At 38.3% G+C, this 20,361-nt stretch overlaps 1 protein-coding gene across 1 annotated transcript in view; it reads right to left on the reverse strand.

The window, feature by feature from the left end:
• LOC126161661 (uncharacterized) overlaps positions 1 to 20,361 on the reverse strand; it is a 221,210-nt gene that overhangs the window by 83,953 nt on the left and 116,896 nt on the right. The window contains exons 7-8 of the mRNA XM_049917656.1: positions 5,787 to 6,025; positions 2,378 to 2,534 (exon numbers count right to left, since the gene is read on the reverse strand). Of these exons, the coding sequence (XP_049773613.1) occupies positions 2,378 to 2,534; positions 5,787 to 6,025 (396 nt within the window). The remainder of the gene's footprint in view (positions 1 to 2,377; positions 2,535 to 5,786; positions 6,026 to 20,361) is intronic.

The raw sequence follows: 20,361 nt of genomic DNA on the forward strand, positions 1-20,361 counted from the left end.
GCATTCATAAATTTCACTTTCTAAACCATATGACCATTCTTTCATTATGTACATTGATGTGTTACTGAGTTAAATACTTTTCAGAAATCAAGAAATACTGAGTCTACCTGTCTGCCTTGATCCAAGGCTTTCAGAAAAGTGCAAGCTGTATTTATCATGACTGATGTGTTTGGAATGCATTAGGGTTGGTATGGGGGAGGTAATCCTTTTCCAGGTAGCTCACTGTGGTTAGCTCAAATGTATTCTAAGATTCTGTAACAAGTAGAGTCATTGATATGGATGGCATTTTTCTGCACCACTTGTGATACCCTTCTTATAGAAAGATGCAACCTGTGCTTTCTTCCAACTACTGGACACAGTTTTTGTTATAGAAATTTATGATTATTATGATTAAAAGAGTATTTAACTTGGCTGCAAATTACGTTCAATTTTAGCAGTTTCAGCTCTTTCTCAAGTATCTGACACTAATATCTGCATCAATCATCTTCAATGTGGCGCAAAAACCAAACTGGTACAGTAGTCCCGGAATACGCTTTGTTAAGGACTCGCAATTTGATGTATAAAGATTTTTGAATAATAACCTGAAATGTAAAAATAAATAATACAAGTTTTATTTAAAGATACAGATTTACATTGTAACAGTACAACAACAACAGCAAAAAGGGAAACCACAACTACTTCCATAATGTCATCAAGTGCTCAAAATTACTATTATCTGCCACAATATACATTTGCAGTCACTACTACAGGAGTTTCTAGGCAGAAAACTATTTCAACAGCACACCATTTGAATTGGTTAGAATCTGCAGTACTTGTGCGTAGATTCGTATTTGAAATTATGCCAAAGAAAAAAATTCCAGTGAGGTAAAATGAGGCAAATATGCACATCACCTGATAATGTCCTATCCAGAGACTAGTACTGACATTGACAAGCAGTTGTCTAGTCACAAACTCACAGTGAACTGGGCACCCAATACACAGGGCCGGTGGCAAGGGGGACGTGGGGGGGGGGGGGGGGGCCATGGGGGCTACAGTCCCCCCCCCCCCCCCCCCCCCCCCCCCCCCCCCATGGAGTATCATATTACACTGGATAAAATGGCTTTAGAAATCAGCGAATATATTACTCCAACAGATTCAATCTTTTTTTTTATAATTATGTAGCAATATAGGTCGTAATCTATTCCAAACACTTTTTAAAAAAAGAATAAGAGCTGCAAATAGCTTACTACCTTAACCAGTAAATTTCATTTAACTTAAAATAGGCATCTTATTATTTATTAATACACATTTTTTACAGCGAACTCCAAAACAGTTACAGAAAACTACTTTAAGCAACACCAAATTTTACCAATTTGTCAGTAGAGGACCCCAACTCTCCTTTTGTTCAGCCATATTCCATTCCAAACCCCCCCCCCCAGCCCTCCCCCCCCCCTCCCTCCCTCTCCATTAGCCCCTGCCCTTGACCGACTTCAAGAATCGCCCTTGCCAATACACCTATGTATTTCAAGTGAAACTATCTCTAGGAGAGCAATTCTGATTTTTATAAGAAACTGTGTGCATCTGTTACCTGCTGAGTTTTCCTCACTGATGTAAAACCCTAATAAATTCCCATAGCTGTTCACACTAAACTGACTCTTATGTGCGACCTGCCTCAGGCATTGCAGTGACACAGGATATGGATGAAACGTATTTGTGTACAAAATGTGGATCAGACTTATTTCACAGTATCTGAAAATATCTCTGGCATTAGCAGATGGATTCTGGGCTTTGCTTATTGCAGGATTCTTCTGAGAAATTGGTGTTTGTGGGAATAACCCAGATTGTTACCTGGATTCTTCCCCAGCTTTCCTGAATGCGCAGGTAGGAACTCTCCCTGCAACATACAGTTTGTTCCTATAACCTCCTTGGCCTCAACTTTCACTAGTCCCTATCCTCCACATGCCTATCCCCTTCCCTGCTGCTGCTTTAGCCCTTTAGCCCTGATAGTCCTTTCCCCTTATCTACTTTTGTCCTCTTTCCTCCTCCCCATAGAGCCACCTAATGCTGCACATAGCAGCTTGCTATCCCATCTGTACATACTCCCACAGTCTAGCATCTTTCCCCATCCCCCTGCTATTCTCCCCCCTCCCTGTCTCATGCCTCTTATGTAGCCCACTACTCATCCCAGCAAAAAAAAAAAAAAAAATTTGTTTTCTAAACAAAGTAAAATGATTTCTCTCATCCACAAAAGTTTTCACAACATCATAAATGAAACCAATACATGGCAGTGAAAGGGTCTAAAATATGAGATATGATGACAATTATTTTGCAATTCAGATAAAATGTAGATTTTTTCAAATCTACCTTTCATTAATTGTAATAGATAATTGAAACTCACCGTATGATTTGGAGTAAAAGCCAAGGTACACTATTTTATCTGGAGTTCCACTAACATCCACTGCAGAATCAATATCCATGTTTTTAAGATCAGAAACTCTAATAATAGTTCTATTTTCAAGGTAGTCAGGGTTCATTTCCTGAACTGGATTGAAAAGCTGAAAAAAATAAATGAAAACAATTATCTCTAGATCCTTGAGGAGTAACTCAAATTTAAACCATAAGGCTGTCATATGAAACTCTTCTTTTTTAAGTCACCATGGAGACTTAAAATCAACTGTGTTGAATAAAGCAAGTTATTGTAAACTAAAATTGAAATAGATGCTGAGCAACAAGTTATGTATTCAACTTTTTTCTCTGTTTCCTTATAGTCTAATTCTTAAATTCGATGCACGTTTTTCTATTTAGGAGGTGTAATCTTGCATTTTGTAACTGTAGTATATCCTTTTACATTAATAAAAGACTAAAATCCTACTATGCAATTATAGATATACTGAGATACATATAAAATCACATTTTGAGGCTTTAGTTGTACAGTAGTTGTGTCTCTTGAAGTTTTCCTACCATAGCAAGTATGCCATAAGGTTTCTGGATTGCAGACAAGTTGTGTCAATGTCTTGCAAAATGTAGATGTAATTTGGCTGCTATCCTGAAAACTCGTGATGAACTGTAGTTGTCACTCAACACTGTTACACACTTGCAGAGCAACGAGTTATGTATTTAACTTTTTCTCTGATTCCTTATAGTTTAATCCTTAAATTCCATGCATGTTTTCTATTTAGGAGATGAAACCTCACATTTTGTAACTGTAAAGTGTAAATTCAGGCAGTATGTAGCACAGCTGCTAGTCGTTTGTGTGTTCTGAAGAGCCAACAACTATTTGTTTATAGTTAGTTTCCAACTGTTGCTGCTTCACATCTGCAGAGCAGAAAGATATGTATTTAGGTTTTCCCATGTTTTCTTAGTATTTTGGGATGGGTATGACATGCGCATGCTGAGCACAGGTGCAGGAGAAGCTGGCCACAATTCACAAACAGCTGTATGTGCTATTTGCTGTGGTCAGCCATCTTCAGGCTGTTGCATCTAACATGCCCCATAGGACACCTCAGAAGTTACGTGTTTCACCCACAAATTCTGCTGCTGGAGCACCTTCCAGTGGACACAACATAGGGAGATCTGCCATCATCTCAGGGTGAGTGGCAGCTGGTAATGAATTCGTATCACTTGAGGTGAAGGGGCAATGTGAAGACTAGCCACCTGGACTTGCCCACTCATCCTATGAGTGGACAGGTGGCCATTCCTTCAGGAGGACCCAAGCAGGAACCTAGGGGGAGGGGTTTGTCAGTTACCAGAAACTCCAGTGTTAGGCATGTGATGAAGCCTCTTAGGGAAATAGCATAGAGCACCAGAAAGAAAGCCAATGTACACTTGGTATGTATGCCAGGAATCTTTATGTAAGATGTGGAGAAGGCTTTGCCTGCAGCTATCAAGCATTCAGTGTGCAGTTGTCTAAAAGCTGTGTCTCAAGTAAGCACCAATTAAGCATGTTACTTGTGTTCTGAGGCCATCTTCAATTCATAAAGGTGGCTGGCAGAAGTGGTGAAGGCTGCCTGCCTCTCAAGCAAGCTGCAAGTTGAGCTCACAGTTTTCAGCATTGTTTGCAGAGTTCACTTGTGGAGTGCACATTGGAGTTTTTTAGGTTAGGCAGTAGTTTGAGGTACTCTGAGGAACACTCACTAGCCAACATGCATATGGTGAAATCAGACCACATTCGGAGTAAAGACACTTCAACTGTCAAAATTTTATCAATAAACTGTCAAAGTATTCATAACAAAGTTCAAAAAATTTACCTCCCTCCAGGAAATTTACCGAGCGAGGTGGCGCATTGGTTAGCACACTGGACTCGCATTCAGGAGGACGACAGTTCAATCCCGCACCCGGCCATCCTGATTTAGGTGTTCCGTGATTTCCCTAAATCGCTCCAGGTGAATGCCAGGATGGTTCCTTTCAAAGGGCATGACCGACTTCCTTCCCCATCCTTCCCTAATCCAATGAGACCAATAACCTCGCTGTCTGGTCTCCTGCCCCAAAACAACCCCCAACCCGACCCAGGAAATTTATTGCATTCAAATTATTCTTGAGACTGAGAGATGACTGAAACCCAAAGCAGAAAGTTTACTGATCTCATACAGATATGATTTTGCATATATAGTCTGAAGTGGCGAATGAAAATTTGTACCAACACTGGAAACTGAACCCAGGTCTCCTGCTTGCTAGGTAGCCATGCTAGCCACTAAACCACCTTGGCACAGAAATTCACACAATTGCACAGATTACCCTGGAACACAACTGTCCTCGATCCAAATTCTCATTGCCACCCCCGTCTACTTTAAATTCCATCTTTCACATGAACAAAATTCCAGAGGCTCTCTGTGTTCTGGAACAGCATCGAATGAGCCTGTATCCCAGGAGTACGTATTTATACAAATGAAATAACACACTTTCAGAGATTTTACTGGTCTCCTACAGATATGATTTTATGTATACAGACTGAAGCAGCAAGTAAAAGTTTGTATCAAGACCAAGAATTGAACCTGGATCTCCTGCTTACTAGGTAGGTGCATTAGCCACTAAGTCACCTTGGCACAGTGGTTCACACAACTGCATGGATTACTCTGGCATGCCTCTGTCCTCAATACAAATTCTCATTGCCACCACAGTCTACTTTAAATTCCCCTTTCACATGAACAGAATTGCCAAGGCTCTCCATGTTCTGGAATAGCACCTCAACATCGAACGTAAATGGGGGATCCAGCACGAGTCCCAGTTGCAGGTACTTATACAAATAAAATGACATCGGCAACCACTGATGATGTTTTAAATAAAGCAAAGCACTTATGGTACAAATAAGTCTTTATACAGTCTCATATGATAGTAAAACTTCCATATTACTTGTGAAACTGTGAATGTCGACGAGAAGCAACATGAACAAAATGACTTCATGTATTCTCAGTCTTGTTTAAGGGTCTTTTGACAACTCAGCGCCTCTATTATTCAGACAGTTATTACCTTTAACCCCTTAAATCATTTACACTCATATCCTTCCAATTTTGCCATGATGTCTCTTCCGTTATTTTACCTAAATAGCTGTAGGTGAGGAACAACAGCACTGCACTAGTGGTTTCCTGTCTTGTAGATGCAAAGATAAAGCTTTACAACATATCTGATATGTACAATTCATATTGTCATTTGAAGAAGAGAAAAAAGTAAAAGAAAGGAAGAAACTTAAAGCAGATGTAGTTATGAATCCATCTCAAGAGCATATTCTTTTGTTCAAAGATTTAATTGCTTCTTGTTCAGCAAGAATAATAATGATGATTATGCTAATCATGATGACAAAGGAAACTAACCACTCCAGAGGCATAGCCTTCTTCATAAGTAGGAATTCCATCAGGTAGTGATGTGGTCACAGATGCATCATCATAATGTAGTACAGCCTCTGCATGAGCTTCAACAAACTTGCCAGAATATTCATCGGTTTTGTGGCAGGAGCCCATTCCACGGAATCTCATCCAATAGTTTCCTGGTGCCTGATTAGCCTCAATCACAAAATCATAACGCTCACCACCATTTATTATAAAAGAGTCCACTGCAACAAATAAAACAATCATTAACAACTGAAATAATATAGAACATCATATTATAATGCACAATACACATTGGTGTATAAATATCCCAACGTGTGTGTGTGTGTGTGTGTGTTCTTTTTCTTCTTCTTCTTCTTCTTCTTTGCTTAGCTCTCTGAATCTGAATAAGTACAGTGTTCTGTTTTCAGAAAGTTCAGGTGATACTTGTCTATTACACAATGTTTAAAATTCTTTAGAAGTATATCTTATGAGTTAACACTTGACGTAACAGATACATATGACATAACAGGAACGCAGGCCAAATTACACTTCAAATGAAATTGAAATGGCATCATGAGTAAGGCAAAGATATAAAAATGAGGAAAGGCAACTATTCACATGTTACTGATGGAAGCACTGTGCAAAGACATGCAAAAGCAGGGAGATGTTACTAACTATTGTGCTACCCCTCTTTTCCTGATGTAAGAACATATTCTCTCACACACAATGTATATATACCTGCATGCATCCCCCCAGCCATTCATAAACAATCAGTGTCAATGACATCATGGGTGGATATGTTTGGGTGTATTTGGATATCTATGTTGTTGTGTGTGAAAGTGTGTACTTACATTAAAAAAGGAGTGTATCACAAAGTTAGCATGATCTCTGTGCTGTGGAGAAGAGTGCTCCAGAAATATATTGCAGACTGTGCAGGGGAAATTCCATTAATTTCTGTGGCTGGATGATCCAATTCTAGCAAAAAAGTGGTAATCTTTGGACATTGTCAAATAATTCAGATATAACTACAAATCATTCTACCACAAAATCTCCTAAATCCACAATTTATATGTCATAACAGAATACATCTGTTAATAGTGCTTTGGTCAATAACTGAACAGTAGCTAGCAGTAGTACTCAGTTTGCATACACCAGTTGTTTTCTTAAATGTTTCTGCTTGGACTTGAAAAGTAGCTGAAAATATATATATGGTGTCTGTTCTTTTAGACTTGTCATACATATAGAGAATGAAATGAAATAAATACTGACATTGGCTGTAACTGGGTACTTTAATGAATTCAATAGCAACAAGTTAAAATTTATGCCGGACTGGAACTGGAACTCGAACCCAGATTCCTCCCTTTCTGCAAGCATTCGCCTTAACAACTTTGGCTGTCTGAGCCTGCTTTCTTTCCAACATAAATTCACAACTTGTCGCACACTACTTCTGCAGTGCCACCAGTCCACCACAGTCACTGCTCACTGCATCAAATTGGATTCCTGCAAGAGTTCAGGAGAGAGAATGAATCTGCACTGATGAGCTCAATGATCATCGAACCACACGTATTTATGTATGTGTGGTGTCTGTTGTTTTTGACATACATTGCATTGCTAATTCCACCGAGGACTTTAATTTCAATCTGGATATGATTAGGAGTATTTTTACATTGCTTACAATAATCTTGGCCTCCATTCCACAAGTTATACACTTGCAATTTCCTGTGTGAAATAGTGCATTACCATCTTCGTAGTTGTTCCATTTGTGAACATGTTCTGGACTAGTCTTAACTTTGCTCTGGGCACCACACTGTGGGATGTGCATGCAAAGAATGATTTGTGCTCATATCAAGGGAGGTTTTGTACAAATATGTATGAGCCACAGCAATAAAGTTTTAATCATCACCCTGAAAATCTAAAGTTACATGATTAATTCTGTAATTAGATAGACAAAAAATCTACTCACCAAGCCGTGGCAGGAGCTCAAACATATAAAAAAGGTTTCACTTATGCAAGCTTCTGGAGCCAGTGGCTCTTCCAGTAGAAGGGTTGAAGGGGACAGAAGAGGGGTGAAGGAAAAGGAACTGGAGAGGTTTAAGAAAAGGGGTACAGTTCAGAAAAGTCACACCGAACCCCGGGTCAGGGGAGACTTACCAGACAGGATGAGAAGAAAAGACTGATTGTTGGGGACTGCACCAGATGATACTTGAAAACTTGAGAGCTTAAAGGTGCAAGACAGAGATTACTGCCAAAACAGTATGCACAAGTTAATACATCGAACAGAGATGGGAAGGGGTTGACAAAAAATAGACAAGTCAGAAAATGAAAGTTATAGGAAACTTAAACAGAGTGAAGAAAGGAGTATTTACTATGAAGAAATGCTGATATGGAAAAAAAATAACTTTCATTAAGGCCAGGTGGGTGGCAAGAACCAAGGGCATACTGTAGCACTAGTTCCCACCTCTGGAGTTCTGAGAAACTGTTGTTTGGGGGAAGAATCTAGATGGTGTATGTGATAAAAAGGGTGCTAAGGTCAGGTTGTAGAGCATGTAGCATCCTAACTGATAAATTTGTGGTAGGCACGCCAATGTAAGAGGCGGAACAGAGTTTACATAATAGCTGGTACATGATGTGTGCTGTTTCACACATGGCTCTCCCTTTGATAGTATATGTTTTTCCAGTTACAGGGCTGGTATAGATGGTGGTAGGAGGGTCTTGCAGTGGGTGATCTCTGGGTAAGAGCCATAGGGTAGGGGTGCAGCAGCAGCATAGGGTTTGACAAGGATACTGTGGGGATTGGGAGGGTGACAAAAGCTATTCTAGGTGTGATGGGCAAAATCTTAGACAGAATGGATCTCATTTCAGGGCTTGATTTTAGAAAGTCATGGCCTTGTTGAAGTAGCTGATTAACACATTCACAACCAGGATAATACTAAGTGACAAGTGGTGTGCTTTTAAGTTGGTTTTTGGAGGGGTCAGCAGTACCAGGATTGGATGTGACAGCCCGGGAAATCTGCTTTTGAACTGGACTGGTGGGGTAATTATGTCCAGAGAAGGCTGAGGTGAGAGTGGTGGTGTATTGCTGTAAATAGTCTGCATCCAAAAAACATTTGCCTTGAATGCCGAGGCTGCATGGGAAGGAATGTTTGACATGGAAAGGATGGCAACTGTCAAAATACAGGTAGTGAAACAATGGACACTCAAGATAGGAATATCAACAATGTAGGAAAAGACAGATTATATGAATGTGCAGTGTCCATTCTTTTGGACATGAACAGACACCATGCAGAATCCACAGCTGTGAAACATTATATGTAAATTTGAAGGGGGGTTGCTGCTGTCAGCTGCAGTAGGACATTAAGTGGAATCAGCAGTGATGAGTAAAAATGTGTACTGGACCAGGATTTGAACCAGGGATCTCTTGCTTACTAGGAGGTGTGGTAACCACTGTGCCATACAGAACCCACCATTATCACAACTGTACGCACTATCTCAACACGCCTCATGGCCAATCCACACTCCCACCAAGTGCCACCTATCTGCAGTCCCAATCCATTATACTCCCATTTGCTACTCAGAGATTCCCACAGGAGGTCAGATGTATTTGTGCATCTGGACTGTAGAAGGTGGATCCACTGCCCAGCTAGGCTTATCAATTATATGAAAGTGTGGTGTCTGTTCTTTTGGACACATTTTTGCTTGTCACTGCTGATTCCATTTAATGTCCTGCTGCAGCTGACAGGAGTGATTCCATTCCATTTACATAAAAAGACAGACTGCAACTTACAATAAAGCAGACACCTTAAGTTGCAGACAGGCACAATTAAAAGGCATTTACATAAAGCTTTCGATCACAGCCTTTGTCAGTAAAACAAACACCATTCATAAACACAAGGAAGCACATATGACTATCAACTACAGCATCTCGGGTCAAATACAATTACCTCATGGGATGCAAGCAGCAATCCAGAATGGGTGGGGAAGAGGTACTCATGTAGGGGTGAGGAGAGAGACAAATGCTGTCTGGTGGAGTGTGCGGGGACTAGAATGCCAACAGGTACAGCGTCAGGAGGTGGTGGAAAAAGGACAGAAGTGGGGAAAGACAGGCAGATGTATTGGCAGAGGGCAACAAATAAAGAAGGTAGATGAGATTTGGGAGGAGATGTTATGACAGAGGGGGTAGAAACATGTAGCCCCTGACTCTTAGGTAAAAAAACTTGAATTTAACTATGCAAAAATTCTGTCCCCTCCCAAATACTGTCTCCACATAAATGTGTATGCATTTTACTCTTCCCTGAGTAATTCTAATTTAAACATTAAATATTATAATAGAGATCATCTTTTCATTCACATCCTTTTCATATATCCTTCTCAAAACATTCCTATTATTTTGCTTTGCTTTTTAAAAGCTACAAGTTCATGTTTCATCATGTATTTATTTATTTATTTATTTACACATCATGTTCCCTAGGACCAAATTGAAGAGCAAATCTCCAAGGTCATGGAATGTGTCAGTACATGAAATTACAACATAAAAGTAATAACAGATAAAAATAAATGTTTATGAACCCAAAAGAAGTTAGTCCATAAGTTTAAGTAAACACATTCAACAATACAATAAGAATCAGCTTCATTATTCAAGGAACTCCTCAACAGAATAGAACGAGTGACCCATGAGAAAACTCTTCAGTTTTGATTTGAAAGTGCGTGGATTGCTTCTAAGATTTTTGAATTCGAGTGGTAGCTTATTAAAGATGGATGGAGCAGCATACTGCACACCTTTTTGTACAAGAGTTAAGGAAGTCCAATCCAAATGCAGGTTTGATTTTCTGCTGAGTATTAACCAAGTGAAAGCTGCTTATTCTTGGGAATAAGCTAATATTGTTAACAAGAAATGACAGTAAGGAATATATTTTGAGAGGCCAATGTCAAAATACCCAGACACGTGAACAGGAGTCGACAAGAGGTTTGTGAACTTACACCTCTTATTGCCCGAACCACCCATTTCTGAGCCAAAAATGTCATTTTAGAATGGGAAGAGTTACACCAAAATACAATACCATACAACATAAGTGAATGAAAATAAGCAAAGTAGATTAATTTTCATGTAGAAAGATCACTCACTTCTGATACCGTTCGAATAGTAAAAATGGCAGTATTAAGTCTTTGAACAATATCCTGAACATGGGCTTTCCACAACAGCTTACTATTGATCTGAACAACTAGAAATTTGAACTGTTCAGTTTCACTAATCATATGCCCGTTCTGTGAAATTAAAACGTCAGGTTTTGTTGAATTGTTTGTTAGAAACTGTAAAAACTGAGTCTTACTGTTATTTTAGCATTAGTTTATTTTCAACAAGCCATGAACTTAGGTCATGTACTGCACTATTTGAAACCAAGCCAATGTTGCACACAACATCCTTTACTACCAAGCTAGTGTCATCAGCAAACAGAAATATTTTAGAGTTACCCGTAAAACTAATGTAAGTATATGTGTTAATGTTTTTGTGTTATCATTTGTCATTATGATCACTGTTTACACTTCTTTTCAAGTCAAATAACAATATACATGTCACTTAAAACACTTCTGTCAAAGCATGCTACTCTTTCTTAAATAATTATAATTCAAACATTAAATACTATAACAGAGATCATCTTTTTCATTTGCAGCCTTTTCATTTATTAAATATCCTTCCACTCAAAACATTTCTATGCTTCTTAAAAGCTACAAGTTCAGACCATATCAGGTAAGCATATGCAATAATTTTTGTTACATCATTTTTCATTATCATCACTTTCTTTATGCTTCTTTACAAGTCAAATAACCGCATGCATGTCAAAACAGTTCTGTCAAATCTCTAGTGTTTTGTCAGATATTTGCAATATTGTTTATGCAATATATAGCTGGAACCAGCCCAAATAAATCCTGCTTATCACATGTTTCACACAATGCCCAGCATCGATGGAATGCATTGGCTTGCTTCCCATTTCAAATACAATGATTTTTAAATTGGAGTTTTACATGCCCATTTGATAGCGCACTACCAAATTAGTCCAGTGTGATATTTGTTTTACCGAAATGTATTAACTGGAACAGTAAAACCCAAGGGATAAACAGAACTCCAGCTATGACTGAGCAGCACACTTCTGGATGTTGGTAGCAATCAGCATGGGACAGGGTGGTCCTGTCACTAATTGATTACTTGGTATTCTTCATATCTTACTGTCCCAGTTAATATGTAATGGTAAAATGAATATCATACTGGTCAAATTTGGGATCACTCTGTAGAATGAGCATGTAAAAATTGACTTTAAAAATCATTTCTGTTTGTAGCAGGAAACAAACTGATGCTTTACATCAACACTGGGCATCACATGAAAGACATGATCAGCAGCATCTGTTTTGGCTGACCCCAGCTACATGTTGCAAAAACAAGATACCAGAGAAAATGCACCTAGAAACTCTTAAGAGGGACACCCTGCATTTATAAAATAGATACAGATAAAAAATCTAGTCACCAAGTGGAAGCAGGAGATAACACATATAAAAGATATCAAAATGCACAAGCTTTCAAGACCAGTGGTTCCTTCTTCTAGTGAAATAGTTTAAGGGAAGGAAAAGGCAAAGGAATAAAGGAAAAGGACTGTTAAGGTTTAGGAAATGGGGAGCATAACAGAAAAGTCACTCAGAACCCTGGATGAGGAGAGACTTAGTGGACTGGATGAGAAGGAAAGCTTGTACATTTCCATATCTTTTATACAGAGGGGTCCAGAAAAATGTAGACGCTCTTTGATAGTTAATATCTTCAGAACAAAAAACATACCATTGCAATTTTGCATGGTTGTGTAGGTCATTGTTTTCTCAACAGATCTTGGTACACACATTCCAGTAAATGACAGTGCAACAATGAATGAAGTAAGATTGTTGTTTGAGCAATGGAAGACCATATTAAAGTGGTACTGGATGTATGAGAACATGATGGAGGTACAATGGCAATAGCATAATGTGTATGAATCTCAGCCACCAACATGTACAACAATTTATTATATTCTAGATAAATTTGAAGCCAACAGTACCATTTAGGAAGTGCATAAGGAAAGATCTGGTTGACTAAAAACACCAACAAGTCCAGCTTCCAGCACTGCTGTGTTGCAACATTTTACTAGATCACCTAAAATCTGTGAAGTAGGCTGCACGTGAAAGGGAGGTAAGCTGATGAACTGTATGATGAATTCTGAAGCTGCAAAGTGGAAAGCGTACATTCCAAGATGGCTGCATGATATGAACAGAGGTGACCCGGATTGAAGGATGGAGTACTGTGAGTGGTTTGAAAGTACACCTCACAAGGATGAACAGTTCGCAGGGATGGTTGTCAGGCCTGATGAGGTAGAAAACATCACATAGTATATTATGTGATGTTTTTATGGAAAGGCTGTTAGATGCAGAGAAAAAACAACTAATACTCTGTACTGAGTAAATATTAAGGTACTAGTAGACATACTTTTCCCACAATGGTTACCTAATTAACTTCTCATTTTTGTTCTATAGCAACCCCTTTGGTTAAAAGAAAAAGCAGATGTGACTTTTATGGAAACCCTGTAAAAATATTTTCTTAAATCATTACACTGTCAAATGTTTATCCTCTTCTTTTGATGAACTATAGTTTGAAGACCATGGAGATACCTCTGTATCTTAAATTTTGAAATTATTAGTGCAATAATCACTTGGTACAGATTTCTTTGTCACATCATTCTATGTATTATTATTATTATTGTTGTTGTTGTTGTTGTTGTCACAATATGATTTTATGTTTATTTCAAATTCTGTAATATTTCTTGTCACTGTTGGTGTGTATTCTACACACTTGCATGAGGCCATTGGGTATATCTGCCCACCTTTCTGGCCATGAGATAAAGCACCATGGAGGTCCTCTGTCTCAAATTCCCAAATTGTTTCTGATAGTAATAAGTAAACAATATTTTGCACAACTATAGTAACTACTCTTATCAGTTTTATTCACAATGCTAAACATAAATTTAATGTAATAATGTTTTCTTGTTTGGAGTAAATGCTTCTTGTGTCCAAAATATAAATTATCCAACTGTTTGCTGACTTTGCGTGTAACATAATCAAAGCTGAAATAAGTATTAGTATCTGCATACTGTGTATTAACATACTTATTTTTATCATTATTTAATAGTACTGGTATGTCTACATCTACATCTATACTCTGCAAAGCACCATGAAATGCATTGCAGAGAGCACATCTCATTGTCCCAGTTACTAGGGTTTCTTCCTGTTCCAATCACATATGGAGCATGGGAAGAATGATTATCTGAATGCCCCTGTATTTGCTGTAATTATTCTAATCTTGCCATCATGGTCCTTATGTGAGTGATACATAGGGGGATGAAGTATGTTCCTAGAGTCATCATTTAAAGCCATTTATTAAAACTTTTTTAGTAGACTCTCAGAATAGTTTATGTCTATCTTCAAGAGGCCTCCAGTTGAGTTTATCCAGCATCTCTGTGACAATCTCCTACTGTTTAGACTTGTGATCATTTGTGCTGCTTCTTAGCCCTATCTGGTACGGGTCCTATACACTTGAACAATATCTTAGAATGGGCAACATGAGTGATTTGTAAGCAGTCTCCTTTGTAGACCGATTGTACTTCCCTAGTAGTCTACCTCTAAACCAAATTCTACCACCTACTTTTACCAATGAATGAGTCTATCTCATCATCCCACTTCATATCCCTAAAAGGTGTCACACCAACGTATTTGTATGAGCTGGTTGAATCCAACTGTGACTCATTGATACTAGTCATACAATACTATGTTTGTTTTTGTTTGTTTTTTTTTTTTTCATTTTGTGAAGTGCACAGTTTTATATTTCCAAAATTTTGCACCACTCTGAAATGATATCAAGATCTGACTGAATATTTATGCAGCCTATTTCAGGCAGTGTTGGTAACTTAAGACACCGTTAATACTACCAGATAATAAATTTTCGGAAGTAATCTCTTAGTAACAAAAGGCCATGGCATTTCAACAGTCATCTACATATACATGGCTATTCTTCAATTTATACTTAAGTAGCATGGTTGAGGGTCTTTTTGAACCACTTTTAAACTATTTCTTTACCATTCCACTTTCTAACGGTGCATGGGAAAAATGAACATTTAATCTTTCTGTATAAGCTCCAATTTCTCTTATTTTATTATGATGATCATTTCTCCCTTTGTAGGTTGTGACAATAAAATATCTTCACATTCAGAGGAGACATTACTGTAGACAATAAGTTACCAGTAATAACAGATGATGAGAAATTGTCATTGTCAACAGAATATAGTAAATTCTCAGCCATAGCAAATGATGGTAAAACATTTGTACTAATAGGAGCTGATAAATTCTCAGCAATGAATGAACATAGCAAATATTCAGCAGTAACAGATGTCAGTAAAGTCTCAAAAGAAACGGAATGTAACAATTTTTTGTAGTAAGAAATCCATTAACTTATCAGTATTAACTGAACATAGTAGCTTACACAAAATGAAAAAATGTAATTTCCTATGACTATAATATCAGTGAGTCACTGTTGGAATTGGCCAACTCAAATAAATACCTGGGTGTAGCACTTTGTAGGGATATGAAATGGAATAATCACATAGTTTCAGTCAATGGGAAACCAGGTGGTAGACTGTGGTTTATTGGTGGAATACTGGAGAAGTGCAATTAGTCTGCAAAGGAGATTGCTTACAAATCACTTGTGTGACTAGTTGAAGAATATTGCTCATGTTTGTGGGACCTGTACCAGGTAAGACTCACAGGTGATACTGAATGTTTACAGAGAAGGACAGCATCTATCACCACATGTTTATTTGATGTGTGAGGGAGTGTCACAGAGATACAGAAGGAACTGAACTTCAAGACTTGGAAGACTCTTGATGATAGATATAAACTATCCTGAGAAAATCTATTCATTAAGTTTTGAGAACCAGCTGTAAATGGTGACTCTAGGAATATACTACAACTCCTATCTATCACTCACATAGGGATCCTGAGGATAAGATTAGAATAATTACTGCACAAACAACCATTCTTCCTGTGCTCCATACGTGAATGGAATGGGAAGAAACCCTAATAACTGGTACAAAGGGACGTACCCTTTGCCACGTACTTCATGATGGTTTGTAGAGGGTAGATGTAGATGTAGATGTAGAATTCATAACACTGCATTTACCCAACCAAGTCGCTTCATTAATTGATCAAATTCATTGCAATCGAGAAATCACTTCACAGTATACTGAGTCTTAAAGGAACAGAACCCACAGAGTTTAAGAAACTGGATTCTATGAGAATGTCACATGCAAAGCACTGACTGTGCTTGCCACCTGTTGTTGTCATGTGCTCTTGCCTGCAGCTGCTGCATGTTGTGTGTATTGTCTCATCACTCATAGATGCTGTGTTGGCTGCTTATTGCCCCACCTAGCTATATTGTGTAGACGTTGCTGAAAGTGGAAAGCACACTGCTAACTAACATAAACGTCATAGAGCTCATGTACTGCATACTCTATTGCTCCCTTTTTTAACTAATCTTGTATTTGATTCACATTGTGTTTGAAGAATATGTAACACATATGAATCTTCTGTATTTGCATTTGACATGCAATGTTTGATTAGATTCTTCTTGAGAATGGTATAATTGCTTTACCACTTTTAAAATTTCTTTATAATTCTTAATGGTTATCAAAAGTCATTTGATAATGTCGAATGGCATATTTATCTTCTTGTTGATTTTCCTAACAACAGCTTGATTAATGTTGTCAAAAAAACCACTTATAATTCTTCTTTGTAGATAATAATAATTTGGAAACTGTTTTCAGTTCAAACGTACAACACTTAATAACTTCTTGATGTCATAAATAAACATATATATCACTTTAGTTCTTTTGTGCTGTCAGTATTATACACATATAAATCACACCATGTATCACAGTTCTTCAATAATAATGACAATTAACCTCTTAAATTTCTATAGATCAGATGAGAGATGTGAAATTCAGTATTTGGGTGAACCAGATGTCTATAATTAAAGTGCAGCTACTCATGGAGGTCCAGTGTAGGCTGTAATTATGGTATGGCAACAAAACTTTGTAGATATGCTAATGCCTTAATGTGGAATTGATTTACTTTGGAACAAAATTATTTCTAACTTTGGCCGCCAGGAGCAAATCTGGCATTGTACACTGTTTGTATGTCAGTATGTCATTAACACTATCATTTAACAATCCGTAATATGAGTGAACCGTAAAGATACTGCAAAGAGAGACCACTCACTATTAGTGAAACTGTTTCATGTGTACCACAGCAATTGCAGTGCTTCAATGTGAGAGTATTATTGACTGACAGATCTGAGGAGAGGACTCATGTCATTAAATGGCTTAAAGAAGATGATAATGAAATTCGTACACATGGGTGAGCTTGTTGTGACACTTGGAACGGAAGGCATACTATCACAGTGGAAGTTATTGAAGAAGTTGCTGTTACTGTAACTGACCATGCAGCATGTGCCTCAGGTGGTGCTAGTGCTTGTGAAGTGTCATGAGAATTGTATATCCCGTCATCAACAGCACAGAAATTTTGCATTCTATATTGTACTGGTACCTGTACAAGATCAAGACAGTGTAGACAGTGTAGTAACTGAGACTTTATGATCTGCAGCGACAGTCTGAATTTGCTCTTCAGTTGCTGGCATGGACTGAAGTTGATGGAGTGTGGCTGGACAATATTCTATGGAGTGAGAAGGCACATTTTAGACTAAGAAGTACAATGAATATATAGAACTGTCAAATTTGGGGTACTGTTAAACCATGTGTTGTGCACACACCATTGCACTCACTGTATGTGACTGTGTGATGAGGATCCACAAGCACCTTTATTCTTGGTCTGGTGTCCTTTGAAGAGAATGCTTCCAGAAGGCCTTTCAGGTGTACTGTGACTTCTGCATGCTATCAAGACTTCCTAGTACTACGTGTGACTCCTACTTTGGAAGAGTGCAATTGTGTGGAAACCACTATTTTTATGCAAGGTGGGTCAATACCTAATGTTGCTTGCCCAGTAAAAGATCTGCTTAAGGCAACCTTCCATGAACGTGTTATCTCCAGAGGTTTTTCAGATGTAATACTTGCAAAATCATTTGATCTGAATCCATTTGACTTTGGGTTCTGGAGATATCTAACAGAATGCATTTACCAGGGACACATAGTGTATGGCAGTACACTGCTCATATTCCTGCTGTGATCAAATGTTGATCATGTTGTTTTACGGATGCAATATCTTTGCCAATGTCTCCAGTTCTCATATTGAACAAATTGTGAAAGCAGTGGTTAATAATAAAACCATCATTATGCCTTTCCCACTTGTTTGACTTTTTCTGCCCAAGTCCCATTTCTAAGACATTACATATGTAAATATTTTCTTTGAGTACAACAATTAGCATATCTACCAAGTTTCACTACCATATGATAATTACAGCCCTCACTGGGCTACACACAGAGTTGTACGACGCGACAGGTCAGAGCTAGTGCAATGAATTCTTCACGTGATATTCATTGGACTGTTTCCCGTAAATACATGCCATGTCAGTGCACTTGGAAGAGAGCTGTGGCAGTGACATGGATCTGTTTTTGTTCCTCCATAGTGATTTGCAAAGATGGAAAAAATCGAGATTCGAGCAGTGATTAAATACTTCGTAAAGAAAAGTATGAAAGCAAAGGACATTCATGCCAATTTCCAGAATACACTGGGGGACTCTGCTCATTCATATTCAACTGTTTCCAAATGGACAAATGAAGTTAAATTTGGTTGGGAGAGCTTAGATGATGATCCACACAGTGGTTGGCCGCAATGTGTCACTACTCCAGAAAGCATTGCAAAAGTGCAGAAAATGTCCATGGAGGATTGCCAATGAAAGTGCATGAAATTGATCACACTTGCCAGATGTCATCTGAAAAGGTATATCACATTTTAACTGAAGAATTGGAAAAGAAAAAATTATCTGCAAGATGGATGCCATGACTCTTCCATCAAGACAATGTGTGCCCACACACGTGTGCTGTTTCCACGGCAAGATTACATGAACTACGGTATGAATTGTTGCCGCACCCACTTTATTCACCTGATATGGCTCTGTCAGACTTCCATTCTTCCCAAAACTGAAAATTTTTCTTGATGGATGAAGATTCACTTCAAACAAACAATGTATAGCAGGAGTTGATAACTATTTTGCAGGCCTGGAGGAAACTCATTTTCAAGATGGGATTAAGGCACTGGAACATCATTGGACCAAGTGCATTAATCTACAAGGAAACTAAATTGAAAAATAAAAAGAGTTTCAGTGATGTAAGTACTTTTTTTCTATGCAGTTCAGAGAACTTTTCAAACCGTCCTCGTAGATGACAAGGCACAGAAAACTTCACACTCCTGGCTTTTGAGGTGAAAATTCCAAATTTAACTATGCAAAAATTCTTTACCTTCACTGTAACATCCTGCTAAATAAATTTGGTAACTTTATTTTTTGAGGTGTTAATTAAATCTTTATGATTAGCTCTCGTAAGCAAGCACAGAATTGGAAATAGCTCAGATGACTCAATAGAAGAAAGGCCAGAGGACCAGATAGGATGCTCATTAGATTTGATATTAAATATGCAGAGAAACTGATTAATTTTCTATCAGTTTGCTGTAATTCCCAGGAAAAGGTAATTCCAACATATAAGGAAGATCACAATACCAATGTGCAAAACTACAACTCTACATCACTGGTGCTGATTTATTGTAGACTTATGGAATAAAAAATACTCTGAAAAGTTTTCCATCACCAGTGTATCTACAAAGATGTGTGGCTTCATATTCAAGCAAGTAAGACATGAAATAAGCTCTATCAACTTTTTTTTAAAAAAAAAGAGAGAGAGAGAGAGAGAGAGGGAGAGGGGGAGAGAGAGTGAGTGAGAGAGAGAGAGAGAGAGAGAGAGAGAGAGAGAGAGAGAGAGAGGAAGAAGAAGAAGCTTTACAATAGGAAAAAAAGAGTTCATCTTTGCACATATGTGAAACCAAAATATGTTGGTGGGTATCATTCGGTAGTGCATGACTCTACACTGTGCATTGTAACATGCTGGGATCATCCTCGATATGCTGCCCACAAGATTGCTGGGCATTGCTGCTCAAGACTGTCTAACTCTCAGATGGTGGCCGTGGCCCTCCTGAGAAGGTTTCCTGCAATGACACTGCAAATTTCAACTGGTTCATGCCATCTTCAGTTGGTTCATGTTAGTAGCTACCATAGGCCATTCCTCTCCAGGTTGATTCTTGACTCTGGAGGAAAGCTTTCACAAGGTGGTCATGGTATGCTTATACATTAACATCTAGAAAGATGAGCCCCTCTTGTCTGAAGGGCTGGACAACAAGTTGTAGGATCTTGTTCCAGTACTGCATAGTTCTCAAATTATCATTGTGGGCTATGAGAGGTGTCTGACATGATGCTGGCCCTATACATGATAGTGGCCCACAACATGACTGA

Source organism: Schistocerca cancellata, chromosome 2 (genome assembly GCF_023864275.1).
Source record: "Schistocerca cancellata isolate TAMUIC-IGC-003103 chromosome 2, iqSchCanc2.1, whole genome shotgun sequence".
In the NCBI taxonomy this organism is placed as follows: domain Eukaryota; kingdom Metazoa; phylum Arthropoda; class Insecta; order Orthoptera; family Acrididae; genus Schistocerca; species Schistocerca cancellata.